Source organism: Zootoca vivipara, chromosome 9 (genome assembly GCF_963506605.1).
Source record: "Zootoca vivipara chromosome 9, rZooViv1.1, whole genome shotgun sequence".
Lineage (NCBI taxonomy): Eukaryota > Metazoa > Chordata > Lepidosauria > Squamata > Lacertidae > Zootoca > Zootoca vivipara.
The window spans coordinates 58205864-58229334 of NC_083284.1; the positions used below are offsets into that span (position 1 = coordinate 58205864).

A 23471-nucleotide genomic window follows, 5' to 3' on the forward strand; every position below is an offset into this window, starting at 1 on the left:
CTTTTTAAAAATAAACTTTCTTGACACCTTTATAATTAAATAAATTTCTCGTTTATAATCTTCTGTAGTTCATGATCTGCATGTGATTTGGATTGTGGAGACATGACAGCCGTTACATCAGAACCGTTTGTTTTTCATACTGGTGTGCTTTAATGCTTTGTTGTAGTTAAGAATTGTTGATGAGAGGATGAGGGATTCCTCGACAACATCAGCATCCATTGACCAGCTGTTCCAGTCCACTGCAGCGTGGATGTACAGGAAGATATTTCAAGATCTAATTTAGCTGTCTCTGTATCATCACTTGAAATATAAGACCCGTTACCATCTCTTACATGTATGAAAATAATGTTTTGGCTAACACATATTATTGTTAAAATTCAAAAGGAAAATCTTGAAGATTACACATTGGGAAAGCAGGTAGTATTTCCTTAAGACATACAGAACAACAAAAGGGTGATTTTTGCATTGGCATTGATAGCTCAGGTGAGCGTAAGCTATTTTTGTATAACCTGAACCTGCTCTTATGGCAATTCTTGAATCTTTTAACTTTTGCCTCTGGTTTCCACATACAAGTTATCTTTAACCATGGGAATATATTCTCAACTTTTATCAATTGATTTGGGGAGCTTAGTAGGCTAGAATGATTGGACTGTATTTTGAATCTTAGCTTCAGCTGAGTTAGCCATACTTTTAAATTTAAACTAACCTCAGTTATATAGGTTGGATAAGTTTTAGGAAAGGTTTGGTTTGATGCTAATATAACAGCTCCCCCCACCTTTATACATGAATCATCTACTTCTAGCTAGGCTACAATTTCTCTTAAATCATCCAGGGGAAGCAGAAGAGAAATTCCATCCTCAATTTATGTGCATGTAAAACATGATCAGAGGAAAGTTTAGTGAGATTATAAATGTGTGATTGTTTACTATTCAGTTATTCAACCTTATTAGGAGTGTTTGATGTTAATATTCCTTGAGACTGCTAGGCTTCAAAAGCTTAAACTAAATTTCATGCCTTTAAGAGGCTCCATTTTAACTATATGAATCTTTTCTCAGTTTGATTTAGCATCCTTAAATTGCTGCATTCCTCATCATTACCCTGATGATGTACATATAAGATGTGTATTATCATGTAGAACATACTAAAATTAATTACTGTGATTATGACTACACTCTTGATTAAGAAGCCAAGTGGGCTTGCAGAGACCCTTTTTATTTTAAATGAAACTAACAGTTGTTTAGGCTTTTATAGGATTTGTCAGACATTTCTAAAGCCAAGAAAACTGGTTTCATAATATTTTTATCAGTGCCTTTGCATGCATGATATCTCAGATGAAATTATATACATTTAATGGATCATATAAAATACATTGTGCTGTTTACATAAAATAGGTGGTAATATTTAATTCCAAGATGGTTTGTAGAAGCTGATAATATTATGAGTAGAGAAATGAAAGTGGGTAAATTATACATAACTCACAAAGTTGCATTTGTGAAACAAATTGCCACTTTAAAATCAGTTGGGTAGTCAGATTTTTAAAGTTATTATAGACACAGTAGGATGCATATCTGGCTCCGTGACTTACCCTACAGCTGCAGTTGTACCAAGTAAAAATATTTTTCGAAAGTAGGAAAAATATTTTTCGAAAGCAGGACCATTAGAGCCCAGTTCCTGAGTGAATCACTGTTAATGTTTTTCTGAAACATTAAGAACATTATTTTCTATTCTGCAGGCAACAAAGAAGACTTTGGATTACTTCAAAATTATTCACCCATGTAAATAAGGTTCTATTAAAGTGAAACGGTATGATGTCTCTGACATCATTGCCATTATAACTGGAAGCCCCCCCCCCCAAAAAAAACCTACCTACATTTTAATCCAAATGAGTTGTTACAGGTTCAATCACCAGAAGTGCCAGAATATGACCCTGGGATATTTGAGATCATTGTGTTCTTCACTACATAGTTTTACGCAGTATGTGCAGACATGTTTTGCAGCCATTAGTTTCTATAGCATCATGTTGTATTTACTTAGTATTCAGTGTTGGAAGTGGTCATGAGAATCACAGGGACCGAATGGGAAAGACTGGTACTTTCATTGCTTCATCATAATGCACATTGTGATGTGTATTCTGGTTATGCAGGGCTGCCTTTGATACTTTACCAGCATTCATTAAAATGTGTATAAAATTAAGGGGAAAGCTGAAATTCAGTTTTCATGGGACACATTTATTACAGATAAAATCTATCTTATAGTATTTTTCAGTAAAATTCAGACTATCAGAGCACATTTTAAGTACGGCTCACATCGCTGCATCATGGAAAGGATTACTGTGTCCGATTCCAATATTTAAACATACCTCCTGGGGAAGCGGGGTTCATGCAAATGATTGAGCCAGCCTATGATGGGTGTAAATGCATTATCATGATGCACTTTTTCCAGCTAATTCAGATGTCACACATAAGGTAGCCCGACTGTATTTTTTTGAATGTAAATATCAGTGCTATCTCTGAGTGATGGGGCTTCACAATAAAAGCATGTGGGATTAGGGAGTGAGCAAATAGCCGAAGTGGGTATCATAGATAGTAAGTGGTGATGTAGGTATGGCTGTTGCAGAATTTTAGAGGAGCTCTATGACTTCCTGTTTCTGGAAATGCAAATTTCAAATTCCTTCATAAATTATAGAATGGGAGAAAAGAATCTTTTCTCACTCCACCTCCACCTGCATGGCTAAAACACTGATAAACTGAAAACTAGGACTCTCACTTTAATTAAAGACATTTTGGTCAATTGTGTGGGTTTTGGTTGACTGGTCAATTTAATCTGATTAAATTTGCATAAACTTTTACACAAATAACAATAATTTTGAATGAAGAAATATACTTTTGTTTTTTGATGAACTATTCCCTCCATTGTATAATGGAAGGGACATGCCTCTTAAGAAGCTGCTTGCTGTCTTAAGTTTGTAGAAGTAATTATGTTTTCAAATATCTGTTTTTTAAAGCTGCTGCCCTATTTAGCAGAGGACACATTTTTAGGTGATTGAAATGTTTGAGTGCTTTGATTACATGATCAATCATTGCAGCCCTATTAAAACATTGTGGTTATGTGCCGAGGATTCAAAATACTCCTTTTAAATGGTTTCATAGTTCAGATTCCATTACAGCACATAGGGAGTAACAGGTCACTATATGAAACAAAATATTAATACATCTATTAGGAACTACTTGCGCAGCCTATGTATTGAATTCTTTCCTTCAGAATTAATAGTTCTTATTTAATGTGTAAAACAGTATGTATTTCGCATATGCCACTATTATATGGAACGCAAAGTACTAGTAGATATGCTTCTAGTAAATACAAATATATATGCCTACAGTGCTAGTAGTGCTATGGTTGTGCTATACATTGCTTTTACACAATTGCTGGCTTATCCCATCTGCCCCTTTTTCAGGTGAAGATTTACTGGTACATTTTAATAACCTCCCTGTATGTGCTGGACACAAAAACTTCTAATCTTCCCAAAGCATGGGCGATTGCTGTTTAGGCAGGTGATCTGTCACCTCTAGGAGCACAGGGAGTACTTGTACAAACTATTTTTAAAAATCAGTCTGACCTGTAAAGTAAAGCCATGTTCTGTGCATCCAGGGCACAAAGGAAAGTGAGTTGAGAGATGACACAGGGTGTACTTGACTCTAGCTTACAATAAATTTTATGAGTGTGCTTTTTCACCTTTATGAAGCTGGCAAAGGAGGGACAGTGTGACCCATCCATGTTCAGTTAGCAAAAATTATTTATTTTTGCAGGCTTGTAACCTTCAGGTACAAAGGTAAAGGTAAATGGGACTAATTAAGAGTTTGCACTGCCTGATCCTTTGCTAGCACCAAACAAATTCAAGCTAGCCTGTCAAGATAATTTTTTAATCTTCTCCCCACCTCAAACCTCATCTAACGTAATCCTTTATGGACTAAAACGTTTGACAGAACTGCAAAACTTGCACAGGTCATCCAAGACAACAGACAATACAAAATGTACAAGTTGAGAGTAAAGCTAAATAATACTATAGATTACTGTGTTTTGTTTTTTTCAAATTGGTGACAAGGTACTAATTTTGAAAATACGGCTTTTTAAAAGTCCTATACAATTAAAGCTGAAATTCTGACCTAAGGCCAGAAATGTTTTTTACTGCTTTAATAGAGGATGCACTGTTACAATGGCTTTTAAGATGGAGAGTTCTGGGTTCAGTTACCGGTACTTGTTTTCACAGACTACAACCTGCATTATCCCCAGCCAGCATTGCCAATGGTTAGGGTTGATGGAGGTGTGGTCCAATGAATATCTGAAGGGGCACAGCTCCCCCATACCTGCCAAAGAAGAAACTCCATGTGAATTGCAGATATGTTGAGCTAGTTAGGAAACAATTTGTGGGTAGAATATGTTCCTACTCCTTCTCAGTGTTTTCACCAGTGCCAAGACCACTGCTTCAAAAACTTACTGTTATTTAATGCACCAGACATTGTAATGATTGGGACTCCTTCAATTCGCAACATAGGAAAACTATTTAAAAACTTGAGAGAAGGATTTTGTTCTGGTGTTAAACTAAAGAAAGAACTGTAACATTGCAAAAAACAAAAACACCCTTTTCTTCCCCAAATCTACAAGCCAGATGCAATTAAAGAATGAGACCTGTCACTGAAGACTATATACACGGCTTACAACCTATTCTCTATGAAAGGAGGGAAACATTTGAGTGTGAAAACTCCTTGCTAGTACTGTAATAATAATAATTTAGTGTTTGTACCCCAACCACTCTGGGCGGCTTCCAACAAAGATTAAAAATACATTAAAATGTCACACATTAAAAACTTCTCTGAACAGGGCTGCCTTCAGATGTCTTCTAAATGTCAGGTAGTTGTTTATCTCCTTGACATCTGATGGGAGGGCGTTCCACAGGGCGGGCGCCACTACCGAGAAGTTCCTCTGCCTGGTTCCCTGTAGCTTTGCTTCTCGCAGTGAGGGAACCACCAGAAGACCTTCAAAGCTGGACCTCAGTGTCCAGGCAGAATGATGGGGGTGGAGACGCTCCTTCAGGTATACTGTACATCTCAACATTCAAAAAACAGCACTTGTATAACTGTTACCCAGTTGAATGAAAGTGGGCAATGATGGAACCCAGAAAATATCTGTACAGTATATTGCCCCACAGAAGTTATCTCCAGTGATTCACTGGATACTCTATAGTTAAATTACTTTATATGACTATCAGCTGAATGTTTGTTTATAAAATCACCAGGTGAAGAAAACCATTGTACAGTGTGACTGTTACAAATTAGCCTTTTGGACTACTCAGGGTACTGCGATTGGACAAACTTTGCTTCACCTCTGAAAAGAATCATTTTTTGAGGACACGGATGACATTACTCTGTAGGTATGCTCTGCTGGTGATTTGTTTGCTCCTCTTCCTGCTTTACTTCTTCAGTTATACTGTCAAGACTTTTGAAGCAGAATGAGGAGTCCTAGCTTCCAAAATGCTCTGCTCCAGAACTGCTTTTAACTGGGTCATCCCTGTAATGAAAACACATTCCCAATGCTTGCCTGAGTACGTGTTTGCTACGAAGCAACAGTGTACATATAACTACCGGTCTTGCAAAGAAGAGCTTCTTGCATTGCTTTTGTTTGTACTCTGTAAAGCAGTATTATGTATTTTTGTATCATATCTTGCTGCTGGGGGAAAAATAATAAAAGAAACAAATGACAAGAATTCTGCCTTTGAATTTGCGAACTGGAAAGAGCCATGTGCAACAACACAAGCAGTGGCACTGAAAATGTTTTACTAATATGGCTAGCATGCAAAACAGGCACCATTCACATCTGGTGCAAGTTTTATCAACTGTTACCAGACACAATTTTCCCCACTGCCCAGCAGAGACTTTGGTCAGCCTATTGCTGGCATTTGGTCACCAAATGGGTTTCCCACAAGGGAATGCAGGCCTTGACCTCAAGCAGGTTGCCCACTCCTACAACAAAACTAAGTAAGCATATCAGCAACTGAAGCCTCTAGAACCAAATCTATCAAGTGGTCCCTCCACACCCTGAGCAAGACGTGGAATAGTGGTTGTGGCACCAAGACTTGCCTGTAGTTCATGGTGGGGATCAGGATTTGGCCCACCTACTCAGCCATCCTGGCTGGGGATCACAGGTTCCCCGTTCCTAAAGTAAGTAAGATTAGTGTATCTGGTGGAGGGGCATCTAGAACATACTATCTCCTACACCAAATATCAGATTATATGTTTTGAATAGCAGACTGGACTGGAGACAACAAAACAGTGGAATTAAAGTATTGCCGCAGATAATAAATTCAAAGGGATTAATTGGGCACAATGATATACCATTAAAAGCTTTCAAAACAAAACTACAAGTCTGCAGATCTGTAAGAAAACAGTTTTGAAGCCTTTATTTACAAAAGCTTTTAAAAACAAATACCCTCTTATGCAAATGTATGTTATTGTTCTTTAAAAAGGACCACCCACAGTTACATCACTGTAACTTCTTGAGGAGAGAGGAAAACAGGTTAAAGTACATGGTATACAAATCAACTTGCTGAACATTAGGATTTACTCTTGCTGATTTTCAGTGTGGACAATACACACAAAATGCTGCCACAGGCACTCCATTGTTTCAGGTTAGGGTTTAGCTATTCGATACCAATTGAAGTCCTGCACAACTGCTTCGAATGAGCATGCTCTGCATGGTTAAGAAAGTACTTTGTGGTCCTTTAATAAAACAATGTATTTATAAAATATATTGCTTAGACTCAAAAAAATAAACTAGCCTTACAAGCCTCCAGTAGCTTTATTAGGTACAAATAGATTTTGTTGTTTTACAACAAATACCTTTTGTATCAGCTACCAAAAGGACACACCTATCTTCCTTTTATTTAGCTCATTATCGAGGTGGCTTCAAATCTTTGGATCTCATCCTCATACGGACTTGTGTTCATCTATTCAAGTAGAAAATAAATACGGTTTTAAAATAGAAAGTATTTGTAGGAAACAGCTTCCTGTAACAGGAGTAAGGAACTGGATCCACAATGTGAACTGTTAAATCTTACTGCAGTCTCCATCCTTTCAATTATTCTGCTCAAAAGCAAAACAAGACACAGTCGTCCCCGAAGGTTGTAAAGCTTGTTTCCAGATACAGGAGGCAAATTTGACAAGGAACCTCTCCAAAACACACCCTATTGAATTGAACAGAGCACAAATTAGACACCAGGCAAGAGCTTCTTAATTCTGTGGAGAGATTCTGATGGCACCACCTAGTTATTTTCATCACACAGCAGTGCGAAACTGGCAAGCTGATCGTAAGCCGGTGTGTGCAGGACACACCTGGAATACTGGACACCAGTTTAGATATGAGCAACTGCTAGGATTTCAGTAGTTCTGAACACATATTATGCAGCGAATATGAGCTTTTCTAATTAATTTGCAACTTTGTGTGTTCAACCAGGAGGATCAACATTTTGTCTGGGCCAGGGGAGAGAGCAGATCCAGAACTTCAGATAAAACAGAGGATCTGACTGAGAGTGTCAGTCTTCTAAAGTGCAAATGTGATGGTCCACAACCTTGAATAGCTAAAACTCCTGTACACCGGAAGGGATAAAGAAATGTGGAAATTGGTTACAATCAGTGCTAGCTCAGTTTGGGGAAAGGGGTGAGGGAGATAATAAACCAATACTAAGACCAATTAAAGTTTACCAGAAATTTCATTATCATTTCAGCTTTCTTCTTCTACCCGCCATGCTGCTCCTACATGTGCTTATGTACAGATGGGCAAAGTACAAGGCCACATTTAACCCAGAAATGCCTACACCTTAAGGTCAAAAAACTGGGATAGGAACAGTCAGGTTTAGTACATACAAAGGCATAAAAGGAAGTGTGCCAAGGGGAAGAGAAGGCCTTATTGTCCCAAGGGATTCAACCAGAGATAAAACCTATGTACAAGCACGTGGAGCTCTGAAAAAGCAGATTCCCATTTCATGTCATGATTGCTTGTTGGCTTCTTCTTCATATGCATTTCCTGTCCCATTCTGTACATATGAGGAACCAGAACCGAGACCGTACAAGTGACCACAGTACTTTGCATCATCAATGTGATCTTCGAAGAACATCTGGAGACAATTCAAAACCACAAGTCAGTGAGAAAGCTAAGGAGGAGAAAGCTAAGTGGCAGGGTCTATCTTGTCACAAAAGGACATTCCAGACTGCTCTGCGCGGAACAAACTCTGGCCCCACACACTATTCTTCCATTTTTATGCATTCAATCAATCCATGAGAGGGCATGCTGCTTGCCCACATCACATTTATTTGAAAAGGCTATTCACAATGGCAGAGTACCTCCTTTGCAAGTAGAACATCCCTGGTTCAATCCCTGACATCTCAAGGTGAAAAAGACTTCTGCCTGAAACCCTAGTGAGCCACTGGCAGGAACCAGCTGGCAGTAAATCACACTGTGTAAGTTGAAGTTAACTCTTTATTAACAAGAACACAATTTGCACAGGCTTGGTGCTCATCCCCAGTAGGCCTTGCCCATGGATCAGTTACTGAGACAAAGTTTCCACCTCAAAGCTGCCCAAGTTCCCCTTTTTCCAAGCAATCTGAGACCACATCTGTGAGCAGCCAACCTCTCCTCAGCCCTTTTTATGCCACTTCTGGTTCTGGGAGAGAAGGTGGGAGGGAGGAGGAGACACCCATGAATCATCTCTCCCTCGAGCTCCCCTCTTCTCCTGCTTGACCTTTTACCTCCGATTCTGGACTTCTCTCTGTCACAGACTCTCCCAATTTCCCTTGCCCAGTTACCTCTTCAGCTTCCGACACCCCTTCTTCCCAATCTTCTCCCTCTGACCACTCATTGTTGTCCCGCCACCACTCTGATCCTGGTTCCCCAGCTGGTTCCTCCCACCATCCCTCTACGTCCAGGCAGCCACTATCAGTGTTGACACTACTGAGCTAGACAGACCAATGGTCTGACTCGATATAAGGCTGATTCCTTTGGTATGTGTGAGGGCAGGTGAAGCTGGGACCTGCCTTTTGGTCAAATGCATACACAAACTGGCACTGAGGGCAGACTGCAGAGAGTAAGCTGCCACTTAGCCACTGTTTCTGCCAAAGTGCACTCTGAGAAGCCGAATTCCAGGGTTAGCTTCACTAGGCCCAACCCCAGTGGCAAGCTAAATAACAATTATTCATCCAAAGGCCTCATACCAAACAAACCCCCAACCACCTACCTCTCTCATTTTGAAGAAGGCCATGCCAGTTAGTAGAGAATCGGATCCTGCTTGATGCTGCGGTCCTATCCTTTCCAGCTCCAACTGCTCAGCAACTTCTTGCAATCCACCCTGAAAGAGAAGACAGCAGCACAATCAGAAGATTACAAGTTATGACCTCTGGTAATAAAACAGGTGAGGAATTAGTTTTCACCCCATTTGTTTATGTAATTATTTCTGAAGCAAGGAATGCAGTGATCACACAACCGAAAAGCCATGCTTTTTCTTGGAATCATGATACAATTTCACTGAAGATACAATTTCACTGAATCTTTCGCAAATGAGAGGAATGCCTTTCAGCACTCCTGTTTGTTTATGCTTGTATTGTTGCTTTTAAACCCACTGGAAATAAAACTGAAAAGACAAATCTCGGAAGTGCTACATGGCCCATGTCAGAATCATGTATAATTAGGGAGAGTTTTCTCCCCCACTGTTACAACCATGTGCAGGAGGGAGTGTTGTACGCTCAAGCCCAGAAGGAGGTCCACAAACTTGCTAAATGCCAGTACTGAACCACAACCAATTGGAGGGGGCAGACGAGTCTGTATAATGCAGACATTGTGCCTGAGCAGAGGTTTCTAGTGATCTGCCTAGGCATGAAACCAGCAGTTTTTAGGATGGAAGGGCAATATAGGGGCTTTAATAGAACCACTACTTTGGTTTAGGGAAATTAAAAGGAGACACAAGGTCATGGATTCAATCCCCATAGGGCCAGCTGCATATTCCTACAATGCAGACAGAGAGTTGGACTACATAATCCTCAGTGTTCCAATTCTATGATTCTATGACCTATACAATTGGGGGGGGGGGCGACATTGCCGGGATGCATGTTTTACTCCCAAAATCCCTACAAATTGCGCTCAAATGATTTATTTTTTTTCATATTCAACTACCCAAAACATTGGAGAATCAAGGAAAAGACTTCTTCAGAAATCAAGGTTATGAACTTCAAAGAGTCTAGGATCACTATAATTGCTTTACTACAGGATCCATAAACAGGAACCTTTTAACAAAACAAATGCATCAAGGAATCCAGATAAGTTAAATCCTCCCCCATCCACCATTTTCCAAATAATACCATGCAAATTTGAATATGTAGTGCATTCTTCAAGCTATACTGGCTTGAGGGACTACTCATTACGTACATAATTAATAAATGTGATGGTGATGGTGTTGATAATGATAATAATAATAATAATAATAATAATAATAATAATAATAATAATAATAAAAGATCCAATGTACTCAGTCAAACACTATTAACAAAAAAAATTGCAACTCCAAACTATATTATTTCCACCCTTTGTCCAAAGATGCCAGGGCAGTGTACAACATAAACTACACAGAATAAAAACAATACACAGCATAATAATAAAATCATCATCATAACAGTCCCCCACACATTTAACAGGCCATATAATATTTAATGGCTGAAGGCCTGAGTAAAGATTATTGTTTCCCCCCGGTGCCAAAGACATGTAATGATAGCGACAGGCAAGCCTCTCTGGGGAGAGCATTCCACAGACAGGGAGCCACCACAGAAAAGGCCCATTCTTGCGTTGTCATGCTCCGAACCTCCCAGGGAGGAGGGACATAGAGAAGGGGCTTAGATGACAAGCGCAGGGTCCAGGTTGGTGTACATAAGATCTAATGTAAGGATAGGGAACCTCCAGAGTTGTTGGACAACAATCCTATAATCCCTGGTCATTCGCTACGCTAGCTGGGGCTGATGATAGCTAGGTCTAACTGTAGCAATTTATGGACAACACTGTAAAGGTAGAAGACAAGACAAAAGCTGACTTGTGGACATTCTTCATCCATAAAAAACTTTATTCCTAAAAATGTTAATCTCTGTAAAAAAGGCATTAGGGAATTTACCTTGAGATTTTTGCAGCTCTTCATAAGGTACTTCACATCATAAATGACAGGGAAAAATAATCTCAGAATCTCAAAGAAGTCCAGCTCTTCCTCAGGTAAATTGGAATTCGTCAAGATCTTGATCAAATAACCAAAGTCATAGCCACTGCAAAGCAATTATGAACAGAAACAAAACAAAAACACCTAAGTTTAGTCAGGTTGTCATTCCAGAAATTCTTCTCTTTAAAAGAAAAACTGCAAAGCCCAGGCATATGTATTCTCTTCAAGACGCTAAATTCATTATTATTAAAAAGAAAGGCAGGGGAAGTTCTGTTGCAAAGCCGGAAGCCCTTGCGCCAATGGAACTACTTTGCTGGATACTGGCCAATGTAACCATCTGCAAGAGATAGTTAATCCTATAGCATACCAAATGAGTCTGTACTATAATCTTCCTTAAGAGGCTATTTTAAAAGAAAATGCATTAAATGTATATTTCACAGTGGTGATATTGTGGATATGATGATAGCCAATGAGCAATATACATATGAAGAGAATTCTTAAGAAACCTTTAAGAAATATTGCTTTTATATCTATCTACTGAGCAACTAAATCTACTGCTGTTCCCTGTTTATAGGACAGAATATGAAATGACAATTTAAACCTATGTTCTGCTATATTTTACTAAGATCTTTTGTTAAGAGTGATAGTCAAGTCAAAATAGACCCAATGAAATCAATGAACTTTAGCTATTTAAATCTGTTGGTTTCAATGGGTCTACTTTAAATATGACAATCACCAGATAGCACCCTAAATTATTAACTATGTTACATTACAAATTAAACAACCTTAGCTCTGCATCAGAGCTTTTCAAACTTTTCATGTTTGGTGACATACTTTTTAGACATGCATCATTTCACGACAAAGTAATTCAGTTTTATTAGCAAACTGGAGGTTAAACTAACCCCAGGAGGAGCATGGGGAGTGTTTGCGCAACACACTGCAGCCGACAGACTAACATGTTGCGACACACAGTTTTGAAAGCTCTGGTCTACATCAATAGTCAATAATATTTTGCAAGGCAAAGCCGTTTATATTCTCAATATATTCAGTATAGTTTGTTTATATTCTCAATATATTCAGTATAGTTTGACAAAATATGCATTGAAGTGTTTTAGAAATTACCCAGTGCTCCAAAAATTCAGATTCAGCTCTTCCATCTGATGCAGAATTTCTTACTTTGTTTATTGTTACATTCCAGGTTTTCCTAAGCTTCTGCCCTTTTGTAAAATTTTAATATTGCTTATTGTATGCCTTGCATTGTTCCTCCCATTATTTTCACAGCTAAGCCACCAGTTTCCTAGGTTTCTAAGCACACTCTTTCTTAAACCAGTAGTCTTTCAACCTTTTCAAACCCCAGGGCCCATTTTAAACTCAAATATCCATTTGGGGACTCATTTCTTAATCTTTTACCATATATGTACACGGTGGTAGTCCTCCTGTTACAACCCACCAGTTGAAGGCCAGTGTCTTAGATCATATGAGGCCCAACCCAATTCATGTTTACTCGTTAATTAAGTCTCACTACTTTAAAATGGGACTTACTCCCAAGTATGCACAAGATTGCACCCCATGGCTGCAACCTAAACACACAAGTACAACCCATTGAATGCAATGGGAGCCACGTGTATAGATGCACTGTTAGTAAACTTACCTACAGAGTTAAACATCTCCTATGATTTCTGATGGTACTTAATGCATCCTTGCAATCATTTTATACAAAATTATACTGTTAGCACATGCATGTCAATCCAGCATCAATGGTTTGACAAAACCAACAACTGACAGAAGTGTAACTATATATGCTCTTAGTTTCTGCATAACAACTAAAATTAAGACCTTGGAAAGTTTTCTTAATTGCAAAAATAATTGAGACAGTCCTTTTCACATAAATATGACTAATAAATATTCATCTGTGAGTCATAGTTTTTGCCTTCTACTGCCATAGGATTATAAATTGGCGGCAGGCCAACCAGTCAGCTCCATAGCTCCACAGATTTTATGTGAATTTTAATTGATTTAATTGAATTTTTTTGTGTGTCTCCATATTCAATAAAAAGTTGTTGAAAACTAGCTTGATTTCAAGACATCTTGTAGTTCTTTGGCAAAGGGTCAACAAGGTTCCTTATTTGCATATACTGAAAGAAATCTAGTCAAATATTCTTGCATGTATGCCCAAAATTGATTTTCACATGTAGATTATAAAATCTAATTAGATCTACCTTTTTACAAACAATAGAACTGCCGAATATCCTTAGAATATCAAAATCTGAATGACTCAGAATAAAAGCTAGGGATAACTACATTCATGTTAATAGGTTTGTAACCATCTGATATATTAAAATACTGCACATTAAAATAGGCTCTCTTTATTATTCATTCTCACTTTCCTTTCTTTGTCAATACTCCACCTGAATTACTATCCAAAATTTCCCATTACTGGCAAAATAGTAATGCTGCATGATAACAGTTTTGTGTAGGATTGCCAGCCCAACATTTTAAATTTTGTTTCATGAAGTTCATTCTTACATGAATTTAGGAAATACCACATGAATTTAGGTAATATTACATTTTTATCAATGTAACTCATTCAATCACTTTAGACCACATGGCCTGCTGGGTTACAAAGAAATAAAACAGACAAAAATACATTATGTTGCTGAGAAATCATTAATTCTGAATTAATAATTCTAACTTATTAAAAACCATTGCTAATATTTTCACAGCCACCCTATCTTGGTCTGATATGGAGTGTTCACATTGTCATTGTATTCTAGCATTTACAATACTCTGATTCATTAAGTAAGGATTACTAGAAATTCAATGTGATGCCTTTTTTTGGCCATATCCAAAGCCTGCTCGCTATGCTTGAGGAAGCATTCTTCACTGCCTGCTTGAAATATTTGACCATTGCTACCTTAAAACACAATTTCTATAAATTAATCCTCATTTACAGAAGACTTTCTACTAACGGAATTTTTCATTTAACATTTCAACAACTAAAGCAAAAGTTAAAACTGGAGGGCAGCAATTCGAACTGATCAGATTTTTAATGGGACAGAAATTGGAACAGCCAACTTACTCAGCTGGATACAACTCTTGAAATTATCTACACTTATTTTATTATTGCCAGCACAATAGCTGAATTCCAAATATTTCTAACCTCTCCCTATCAACTGCTCAACCTGATAATATAATTTATCACACCAGTTTTTTAAAAGCTATGTCTACATAGCTAATGGCCTCTTGTCTAAATGAACTTTTTCATTTTAATGCCATTGGTGGCATTAAAAACAAGTTCTTAAACACCTTGGGCACAAGGTACAGTACCTATCTCAGGAGCCGAAAGCTCTTTTCATTTTAAAATGGTTGGGCCACTCAAGCATGCTGAAATGCAAAAGAAATGCATGAGCACCATGGATTATGTCCATAGCTAGTCTTGAACAAGAGGCCCTATTTCAAATAAGATACCTCTGTTAGCAACTTTCCCCAGAAAACTCATCAGTATGCATACAGGTCAGAACTAAAATTCAGTAAGGAACTTCCCACACAACCGCTCAACAGAAGAGAGGTATTTTTTCAAAACAGTTAACATCACACACTGTGGAATAAGCTGGGAAGCCAATGTTCCTACTTGCTTTCAGTCTACTTTGTGTGGCAGCAGCATTTGGTGTAGTGTGCCACAGAGCCCAGCGGTGGAGAAAAACATTCCCCAGGTGATGATACTGGCTCAAATCATTAGTGTGTTTACACAGATATCTAGACTGCAAGCCAAACCCTTCCAAATTTTATGCTGACCACTTGATTTAACTGATCCTTCAGGGGTGGGGAAAAGCCAAAAGTCTAGTTTATTGGCACCAGATAAGAAAATAATCCATGCAGCAACCAAATTAAAAAGTTTTATTTTTTTCCAATATTTGGCATTACAGTTAAAATAGAAGGGTCGTATTTTCCCTACCAGTATTATCATATGGGTCTTCAGAGCTGCACTGAATTTGGATTTTCCAACGATGTTAATCAACTAATTCCAGTTTTCATTTACCTGCTAAGCGTACACAAAGGGTAGAGATATGTGGCTGTTCCTTCCTCTGACCTGGGAAACTGTCAAAGCAAAATAGAAAAATACAGTGCTCCCTCTCTACAAGGCCGACACTTTAGTGCCTCATTTTAAGATACAAATTATTAGTTTCCAACTGGAGCCAAAGCGTGGAGATTTAACTTAAAAGCAGGAAAGCCTTTACGACAAAATCACGTTGCTATATCCACACCTCATCCAACCCTGACTTTCCAATCTCAATTAATGGGGGCAATTATTTGGTATTACAGTTTCAGGAAGAGGTTAAAGAACATTAGTTATATATTAGTTATATTAGTTAATGCTGCATTTACCTATGAAATGAAAGCCACTTGACTCCTTCGCATAGCACGACACCCGATGTCATAAGAAGTTCAGCAAAGTACTGAGTCTCAATTCCTTCATCTTCATGTTTTTTGAACTGGATTCCAGATGTTGTTAATAGCTCTATTGAATCCTGGGCATACATGTCTTCTCTAGGAGAAACATGATGGGAAAAGATTCACACTTGAAATAAAGAAATCTTGAGATAAACAGTTTAAACCAAAATCCAGGACAAATTGGACATTAAATCATGAAAACAGATGAACATCAATAAAGTATCACAGCATTATTAAGGTTTTTAGCTTCATCTTACAACTGTGTTCAAACATCAAGGTAAACTATAGTTAATGAACATGAAGTTAATGAACTATGAACATGACACCCTCTTTGGCTTTAACATTCTGGCCTAACTCCAAACAAACCACAACATGTCAAGGTTGGTTCTTAGCTTCCTGATCATGGTTTGAGCAAAACAAGCCAGGATCCCTAGTTCAGGCATAACACTCAGCCAAGCATCATGACTCATTGCTCCTGCTTGCCCTGAGGGAGGAACAAAGTGGGAGCGATCTTTGCATTTATTGTAAGCCAGTAACTATGGTTTGCCCTGACATGTGAAGAGGGCCTCTGCTTGTCCATTGAGAAGTAAACCCCACTGAGTTCAAGTAAGTGTGTGCATGACTGTAACCTAAATTCATGATTTCTAACTGAATACTCTGCAAATTATGAGAAAATCCTTTATACAGCACTCTAATTTACTTCAAGGATATTCATTTGCTTTGTTTTTTAAAAAATTTAAAAATATCTAAGCATTCACATAAAAAATAGAAATACAACAATGTATGATAAAACTTCCTAAAAGCCAGAGAAAATGCAGTTGTATATCATAAATAAAACTGAGCAATGTATGTAACAAAAATGGAAAAATTAAGAGGCAGACTCCAGGAAAAGCTTGGGTAAATGTTAAGAGGCTTTTAAAGGTCATAACTGTCCCTGTCTCACAAAATAGAGCATTCCTGAGGGTGAGTGCTATCACTGAGAAGGCCCACTGCTGCATTGCCACCAAGTCACAATCTGCTGCTCATGGGACAACCTGCACCATCTTCTTGGAAGATCTTAAAGATCAGCTTGATCTACTGCGTGGCACCACGAAGCTTTGTTTGCTTCCTAGGGACTATGTACCACGAAATCCATGAAAAGCGTAAACCCAACTTTGGACTGAGGTTTGTATCTTATGGCTCACAGTTTACATCACTGGTGTATCACAAAAGCTTTCTTACCACTTTGTGAGACCAGTCATATCCAAGAAGTCAAGCCATCTGTTCAGCCCCAGCTTGAAAGGGAGCTAGCCAATTATGTTTGCTTTAAGACTGAGGCTGCGATTCTATGCACACAATGAACTCAGGGGAATATAATTCCAAGTAAATATGCACTGCCCTGGACTAGTCAGCTGCAATGAGAAGCATACTAACTTGGAAGCAAATCCCAGTGCCACCAATGGGACAGACTTCCAAGAAAACATGCTTAGAGTTAGAATAAAAGGCTGTCCTCTTAAATAGAATGCCCATTTATACTATAATCAATCACCACCATCTCCGTAGCACTGCTCAATAAACAAGGTTAAGTGAATTCAAAAGCAAGTCTAGAGTTCCCTTAAACTCCCAAGTGGTGCATACAAGAGTTTACATATAAAAAACCCTTCTATTTACTGGATAAAGGTTTGCAAACTAGTATACATTTTTCTTATAAAAGAACAGCTGCAATTTGGCAGAATGATAGGAGCATTTGTTTACAATGAAATAAGTTAACAAGCCCAATGCTATGCTTTGCACAGCTTTTAGGGGCAAAACTATCACAAACACAAGGGAACACCTGTCCCCTTGATTCTAGGACTTTTCATCAGCTCTGCTGCTTCAGCCACCACACAGGTTTTTGGGAAGAATACTCACCCACTCTACTATTTGTGCCCAAGCTAAAATTTATTCCTAGGCTGGCTAAGAAAACATCAAACTGGCTTCTCCTTGTATTTAAAAGTTAATATGAGACCTTTCAAGCTGTGCCTTGACAGCCTTGCACAGGATAGTATGGCTGAATTAACCACTTTAAGCTAAATTCTGTTAATATCACTGGGTTGTTTCCAGCACACGCTTTAAAGTGCAAGGGGATTATCCCACCTTTGCCATCCCACTGAAATGCCATTCCTGAGGCTCCAGCTAAATGAGATTTAAAAGGCTGAACAAAATTACAAGTATAACTATACACATACGCAGCCAAGGCTCGCAACTTACGTTAAATTAAATTTAAAATTAAATTGCCATGTTGAAGTTCCTGGAGGGTATTCGCCTTGTTCATTCATGAACGTCAACCCTAATTGAATTATCTTTAGTAAGTCCACGTTACAGCGGAGCAGTTGATACTGATAGTCTGCATTACTTCTGAATTCTCCAATAGGCCGTGCAACTACACCTGGAAACTCTGTGTCCTGAAAAATTAAAGCACAAAGACCAAAGGCAAAATATAAAAAGCAACTAAAGCTCACAAAATTTGTTTAACTGTTTCAGAAAGCCCTGGATGCTTTCCTGACAACGAGCATCAGGTGTGGGAACACACACTCATTTGCAGTTAATCCCAGTCCCTTCTGGACCAAGCAAACATTGTAGCCAATTTGGATTAGGGACTGGAGCATTTGTTTGTCATAATTTTAGAATAGCACTCCAATGTTATAGTTGCAACATTGTTTATGATGACACAGGAAAGAGAGGGTTAGACTTGTCAACACAGTACTTAAATATGCCATTCCAAATTACGTCCCAGCCATGCCTCTTTTCCTCACATGTTGGATTGACACAAATTGTTAGGGCAGGTCATTTTAGGGGCAAAACTTAATTTTTAAAAAATATGTTTTTGGGTGTGAGGAATTCAAATCTGCTTTCTATGATTATTTTTTGTAATTGGACGTTTAGCTTGGTAAGTCTACATTTGATGACACAGACTTCTTTCGGAACACCAAAAAATTCAATTTTATCTTCTGAAAATGTCAGGTAATGCTAAATAATTATTAACAACAACAACAACAACATATAACTGCATGTGCTTTGCAATCATTTTTAATTATTTTGTGTGCAATTTTACACACAAGCAAAACTAAATTATACCTCCGGGTTTAGGGTGGTATATAAATTCAATCAAGCAATCAATAAAATCAATTTAACCAAAATATCGTTTGAATTCCCAAGTCATGTTTCAACTTTTCGGCACCCCTCAATTTTGGAATTTGAAAATTGAAAAATTCAACATGCCCTAACAAGGTGCAACATCTGGGAGAGGGAAGCCTGTGGCCTCCCAGATGCTACAAAACTCACATTATTTCAGACCACTGGCCATGCTGGTCAGCCGGGGCTGATGGGGGCCGAATTCCATCATCATCTGGCAGGCCACAGATTCCCCATCTCTGCCTTATGTTGTGCTAATTTACTGAAGCAGACACACTGTTCTGAATTACTGCACTGGTGCAAGGACTCCCATACAATCTGCTCCTAGCCATTTTTTGCACTAAACTAGACTATTAAGATACAGAATGTTTTTTTCATGAATATAGAGCAAATTGAAATATATAAAATGGTCATTCATAGAAATATATACCCAACCTTGGTTTTTTACGCTGGTGTAGAAACAGCACACTAGGAAAGTCATTCGTTTGTACACAAAAAACATTGTTTCTTTTGTAAGTATCAGCTTGCCAAAATTAATCAGTCAAAAAGAACTGAGGTGGGTATAAGCACATGAGAAAAATAAATTAAGAAAGCAGTGTACTTTATTACTAATGAGAATATTCATTTTCTCTGAGTCTGTCTGTGTTAGCTCTTCAGCAAGTGTTTAGATATCTCAATTCTGCTTAGTTGAATAAGCCAGCTTCATTAACCTATGTTCTGAAACTGCCCTATAAGGAAAATGTGCCAGTTTATTTTAAACCAGAAACCCTGGTTCAAATTTAACACTAAGCCAGGAATCAGTAAAAGTGAACTAAAATCTGTTCATGTCCTCTTCACCGCCATGTGAAAGGAAAATGGGGTACACAAGCCCAATACATGGCTGATAATCATCCAGTAGTTATCAGAGTGCTAAGCAATGGTTTAGTATTGCAAGCCCAATCTTCTGTTGATAGAGCCATCTTCCATAAATGTGTCTGCTCCTCCTTTAAAACCATCTAAGTCAGTGACCATCACCATACTTTGTGACAGTAAATTTCACAATTATGGATTGTGTGAACAAGTTATAAATCTACTGCCAATATATCTCCCTGCATGACCCTGAGCTCTAATGTTTTGAGAACATGGAAAACTTCAGTCTGTGGAAAGAAGAACATGTTCCCAAACCATGTAACCATATCATCCATCTTTTTCACATGAGCTCTTAATTTTAAATGGTATCAGTAAAACACAATACCCAGCCAGAACAACCAGCAAAAACACTGTAAAGATAACATAAGCATTGGTCCTTACTTGGAAATAAGTTTCAGATTATATGAGGTTTGATTCCAACTAAATATCTGAGATTGTAGTCTTCTGTTATTCTTGAATATCTAAATTATCTTCTCTACATTTTCCCCTTCCAAATAATTTTCAAGGACTAGTTCCAGCCCAAACAAAGAATGTCACAAATATCCCAACATCATACCATGGCAACATAGTTAAACTTCCGTATAACTTGACGAATTTTCTTCATCTCTTCATCCAGGTTGCAAGCCCAAACTTCACAAATTCTTTGGCTGTGATCTACTGTAGCTGCTGGCATAGTTGGGAGGTTTCAGATACCAGACATCAAAAAGGTATATTTGACAAAGAGTCCGTTTCATAAAACAGGTTTTGGTTATATATCTAAAGAGATTTTTAAAAAGAGAGAGTTATTCCAAATTCACAAGTAGAACAAAATCAATCTATTTTGAAATGATTAAAAATGAATCTGGTAATCACATATTTCATTTATTAAAAAAGATGGTGAATGTACTGGTCTTGTTCACAGGAGCAAAATCAGATATGTTAATGCTAACTCTTCCCCATAGATACACTGATTAACAAATCATCAAAAGGCAAAGAGGTGTTTCAGGTAGAAACAAGTGACTGATAGATAAATGTCAACGCAATGCTGCAAAAACCTATATGTTCACTTATCAATGAGTGATTAATTTCAATGGGACTTGCTTCCAAATATGCTTAGGATGGCATCCTTTAACAACTGACATTTAATTTACAATACCTATTTGTTCCACTCAACTTTAAATGTCTCTATTAAGACAAGCTCATGTAACTAGTTAAGATGGATAGCAACAAAGAAGGCTGCTGCTTAAACAGGCACCAACACAAAATAAAATGAGATTGTGTCAGTGGGTCAAGAGGTGAGCAGGTTAACAAGAGTTTCACGTCCTGCTGCCAAAAAGGCAAGCTCGCTTCCTGGGTGAGACAAAAGGAAAATGACGGAAACAACAGCTAGCTAAAGTATACCTTCTCCTGGCACAAATTTCTGCAACCCACAGTAGAACATGGAAGGTGAAGCAAACATAAGAGAGAGAGATGCACTGGAACTTTTAAAAGTTTATAAATTTGAAGAAGTTACAGAACCTATTACAAAAAAAAAAACAACAGAAAGATTCCAGGCACCCTGTTACTTGGGAAGTGGAACATTTCACCTAGGAACATGAGGTATTGTTCAGCATAATTCAAGGTTGGCTCCCTGGAATCCGAAATATTCTTCCAGTCAAAACAATAAAGCAATGCGGAGAGAACGGAGCATGCAGGTTTTCAATTGTATTTCCTGCAAAGCATTTACGGCACCTAGCAAGATCAAAAAATTCCAAAAAATTCAGAATGCAAAGGTCACACTTATCATAGGAAAGCCATATTTCCAAGTCCCGGCTTTTAGCCTAGTCACAGAACCATAGAGAGTGTAAGGTAGCTTCCTATATAATCCACATATGATACCTTCCAGTGCATTTAAAAAATAAAATCAAAGTGTACATTTGCTGCCACTAGATCACCACTACAAGTGTTATTTTTGAAGTATCCATGGAGAGTCAAAAGCAAAAAAAAAATGACAATAGCAGCAGATGTCCATGACGAGTTTCCCATAAGCTAACAGCCAACATACCTCCAGTACATCTAATGCTTACACAGACATGATGTTTCTGAATGACAGAATTGACCTGCTGCATCAGTGAAGATATTTTTCAAAAGTAACAAATCTATTGTGGCTTTTAAGGGGCAAGAGTGCACTTTCTGTATAGATGGGGCAGTAATCAACTAACTTGTTCTATCAGTGCAAAGCTTTACACTTGTGCAATGAAACTTCCTCCCACAAGTGCTCCTAAATCTGTTCATGAGGGAATGGGTTTTCCTCATGCTCTGGAGCAGGGGTAGTCAACCTTTTTTATACCTACTGGACACTAATGCATCTTTTTGATGGTAAAAATTCCTTACTGTCCACCAGTGCTCAATGAAAGGAGGATTCAGCTTCTGCTGTAGAACCCCCTACCACCCACCTAGAATCCTGAAACGCCCACTAGTGGGCGGTAGGGACCAGGTTGACAACCCCTGGTGTAGAGGGATGTTGCATGCAAGGAGAGGGAGAAATTCTGGTGCACAAGCGCAATTCCTTACTCTGGTGCCCTGAGTTCAACGAAGGTAGCATCCTACCACATTTTACTTCAAGTAGTCCCACTAAAAGGAATGGAGCTGCTTACATTACCGTAGTTTCAGTCAGTCTACCCTGAGTAAAACTTAGCGGAGTACCAACCACAGCCATTTAAAAGGGTCGTTATACTGATCACTTTCCTCAACTACTTCAACACACAGACACCTACGAATTATTATTATTATTTTATTTATTGACTTTATATACCCCGAGGTCTCAGGGTGGTTCACAGAGCAGTATCAAAATATAAAAACCACAAAATATATAATCAAAATAAAAACAACAGCCCAATAACACCCCCTCCCTGCCAATTGTGTCGAGACACAAAGAGAATGTAAGCAGCAACGATTCAAGAGGCAACGGGTGGGCGAGCAACTTACTCCTTTTTGTAAATACTCCTTTTGGCGCTGTCTTTAGGGGGGGAGGAAAAGTGGGTAGGTGGGTGAAGAGAGCGCGCGCATGAGAGGACGGAAGGAGAAACTAGAAGCGCGACCCCGGCGATGCACACGGGGCAGGCAGTAGCTCGCCCACCTGGCGAGGTGCGGAGGGCCGCCGCTGCAGCTCATGCTCGCTGTCGGCGCAGGGCTGGCACTCCCCTCAGGAATTTCAACACCGAAAGGCCGAGGCGACCAAGTGGGGTTAATTTTTTTTTTATGCCGTGAACCGCCCTGAGGTCTGCGGGCGAAGGGCGGTATACACATTTAATTGATAATAAAGAATAAGAATAAGAATAAATTAAGAAGTGGGCACGTGAAAACCTCCTATCTACCCCACCTCCGGGCAGGGCCCATCCTAGGGAGCAGCAGCCCCTGGCCCTCTCCCATTCCCAACTTTCCCTCAGGCAGCTCCAGCCCTGCTCCCTTCCCAACGCCCGGAAACGCCAACGCCGCCGCCGCCGCCGCCGCCGCCGCCGCTTACCGGAAGAGAGGACGGCTCCTCACGCGGGACGGAGGGAGCGGAAGGCGGGCCTAGCTGGGACCCGGCGGCGGAGGCAGCCCCAGCGCGACGACGTGCGGGGAAAGCTGCCGCTACTGCTGCCCCCCGGCCGCCCAGCGCACAAAGCCATTACGTCATCGCCGCGCGCCGCGCCGCTTAACCTTTCAACTCTCGGCGCGCCGGCTTCGGCCTGCCCTCCCTCTTCGCCGAGGGCGG

General features: G+C 39.1%; 2 protein-coding genes across 8 annotated transcripts in view; one reads left to right on the plus strand and one right to left on the minus strand.

Moving 5' to 3' along the window:
* Positions 1–4176, plus strand: part of ZDHHC2 (zinc finger DHHC-type palmitoyltransferase 2) — a 38071-nt gene extending 33895 nt beyond the window's left edge. For 3 of the 5 annotated variants that reach the window (XM_060278825.1, XM_060278829.1, XM_060278828.1), the window contains exon 13: positions 167–4176. The gene's annotated coding sequence lies outside the window, so the exon portion shown is untranslated. Of the gene's footprint in view, positions 1–68 lie in introns of all 5 variants that reach the window. The other 2 variants (XM_060278826.1, XM_060278827.1) reach the window with 2 other exon arrangements.
* Positions 3461–23458, minus strand: CNOT7 (CCR4-NOT transcription complex subunit 7). 3 transcript variants are annotated; one of them, XM_035114208.2, is made up of 7 exons: positions 23238–23458; positions 20310–20509; positions 17921–18114; positions 15626–15787; positions 11201–11345; positions 9284–9394; positions 3461–8167 (listed from the first exon to the last, which is right to left on the minus strand). In XM_035114208.2, the coding sequence occupies exons 2-7, from the start codon at positions 20424–20426 to the stop codon at positions 8039–8041; spliced, it is 858 nt and encodes a 285-aa protein (XP_034970099.1). In that variant the 5' UTR covers positions 20427–20509; positions 23238–23458; the 3' UTR covers positions 3461–8038. The 3 variants fall into 3 exon arrangements, with proteins under 3 accessions (XP_034970099.1, XP_060134813.1, XP_034970100.1); XM_060278830.1 differs by lacking the exon at positions 23238–23458 and adding an exon at positions 22700–23187; XM_035114209.2 differs by lacking the exon at positions 23238–23458 and having other exon boundaries at positions 20135–20443.
* Between the last annotated feature and the right edge of the window lie 13 nt (positions 23459–23471).

What these genes read in the sequence shown, in the direction of transcription:
- CNOT7 (XM_035114208.2), bottom strand. Translation starts at nt 20,426, where the DNA reads ATGCCAGCAGCTACAGTAGATCACAGCCAAAGAATTTGTGAAGTTTGG. An exon ending in AAGTGGCTTTCATTTCATAG is followed by an intron (nt 11,346 to 15,625) that starts GTAAATGCAGCA and finishes ATTGCTTTGCAG; the next exon opens with TGGCTATGACTTTGGTTATT. An exon ending in AGAGCTGCAAAAATCTCAAG is followed by an intron (nt 9,395 to 11,200) that starts GTAAATTCCCTA and finishes CTTCTCTTTCAG; the next exon opens with GGTGGATTGCAAGAAGTTGC.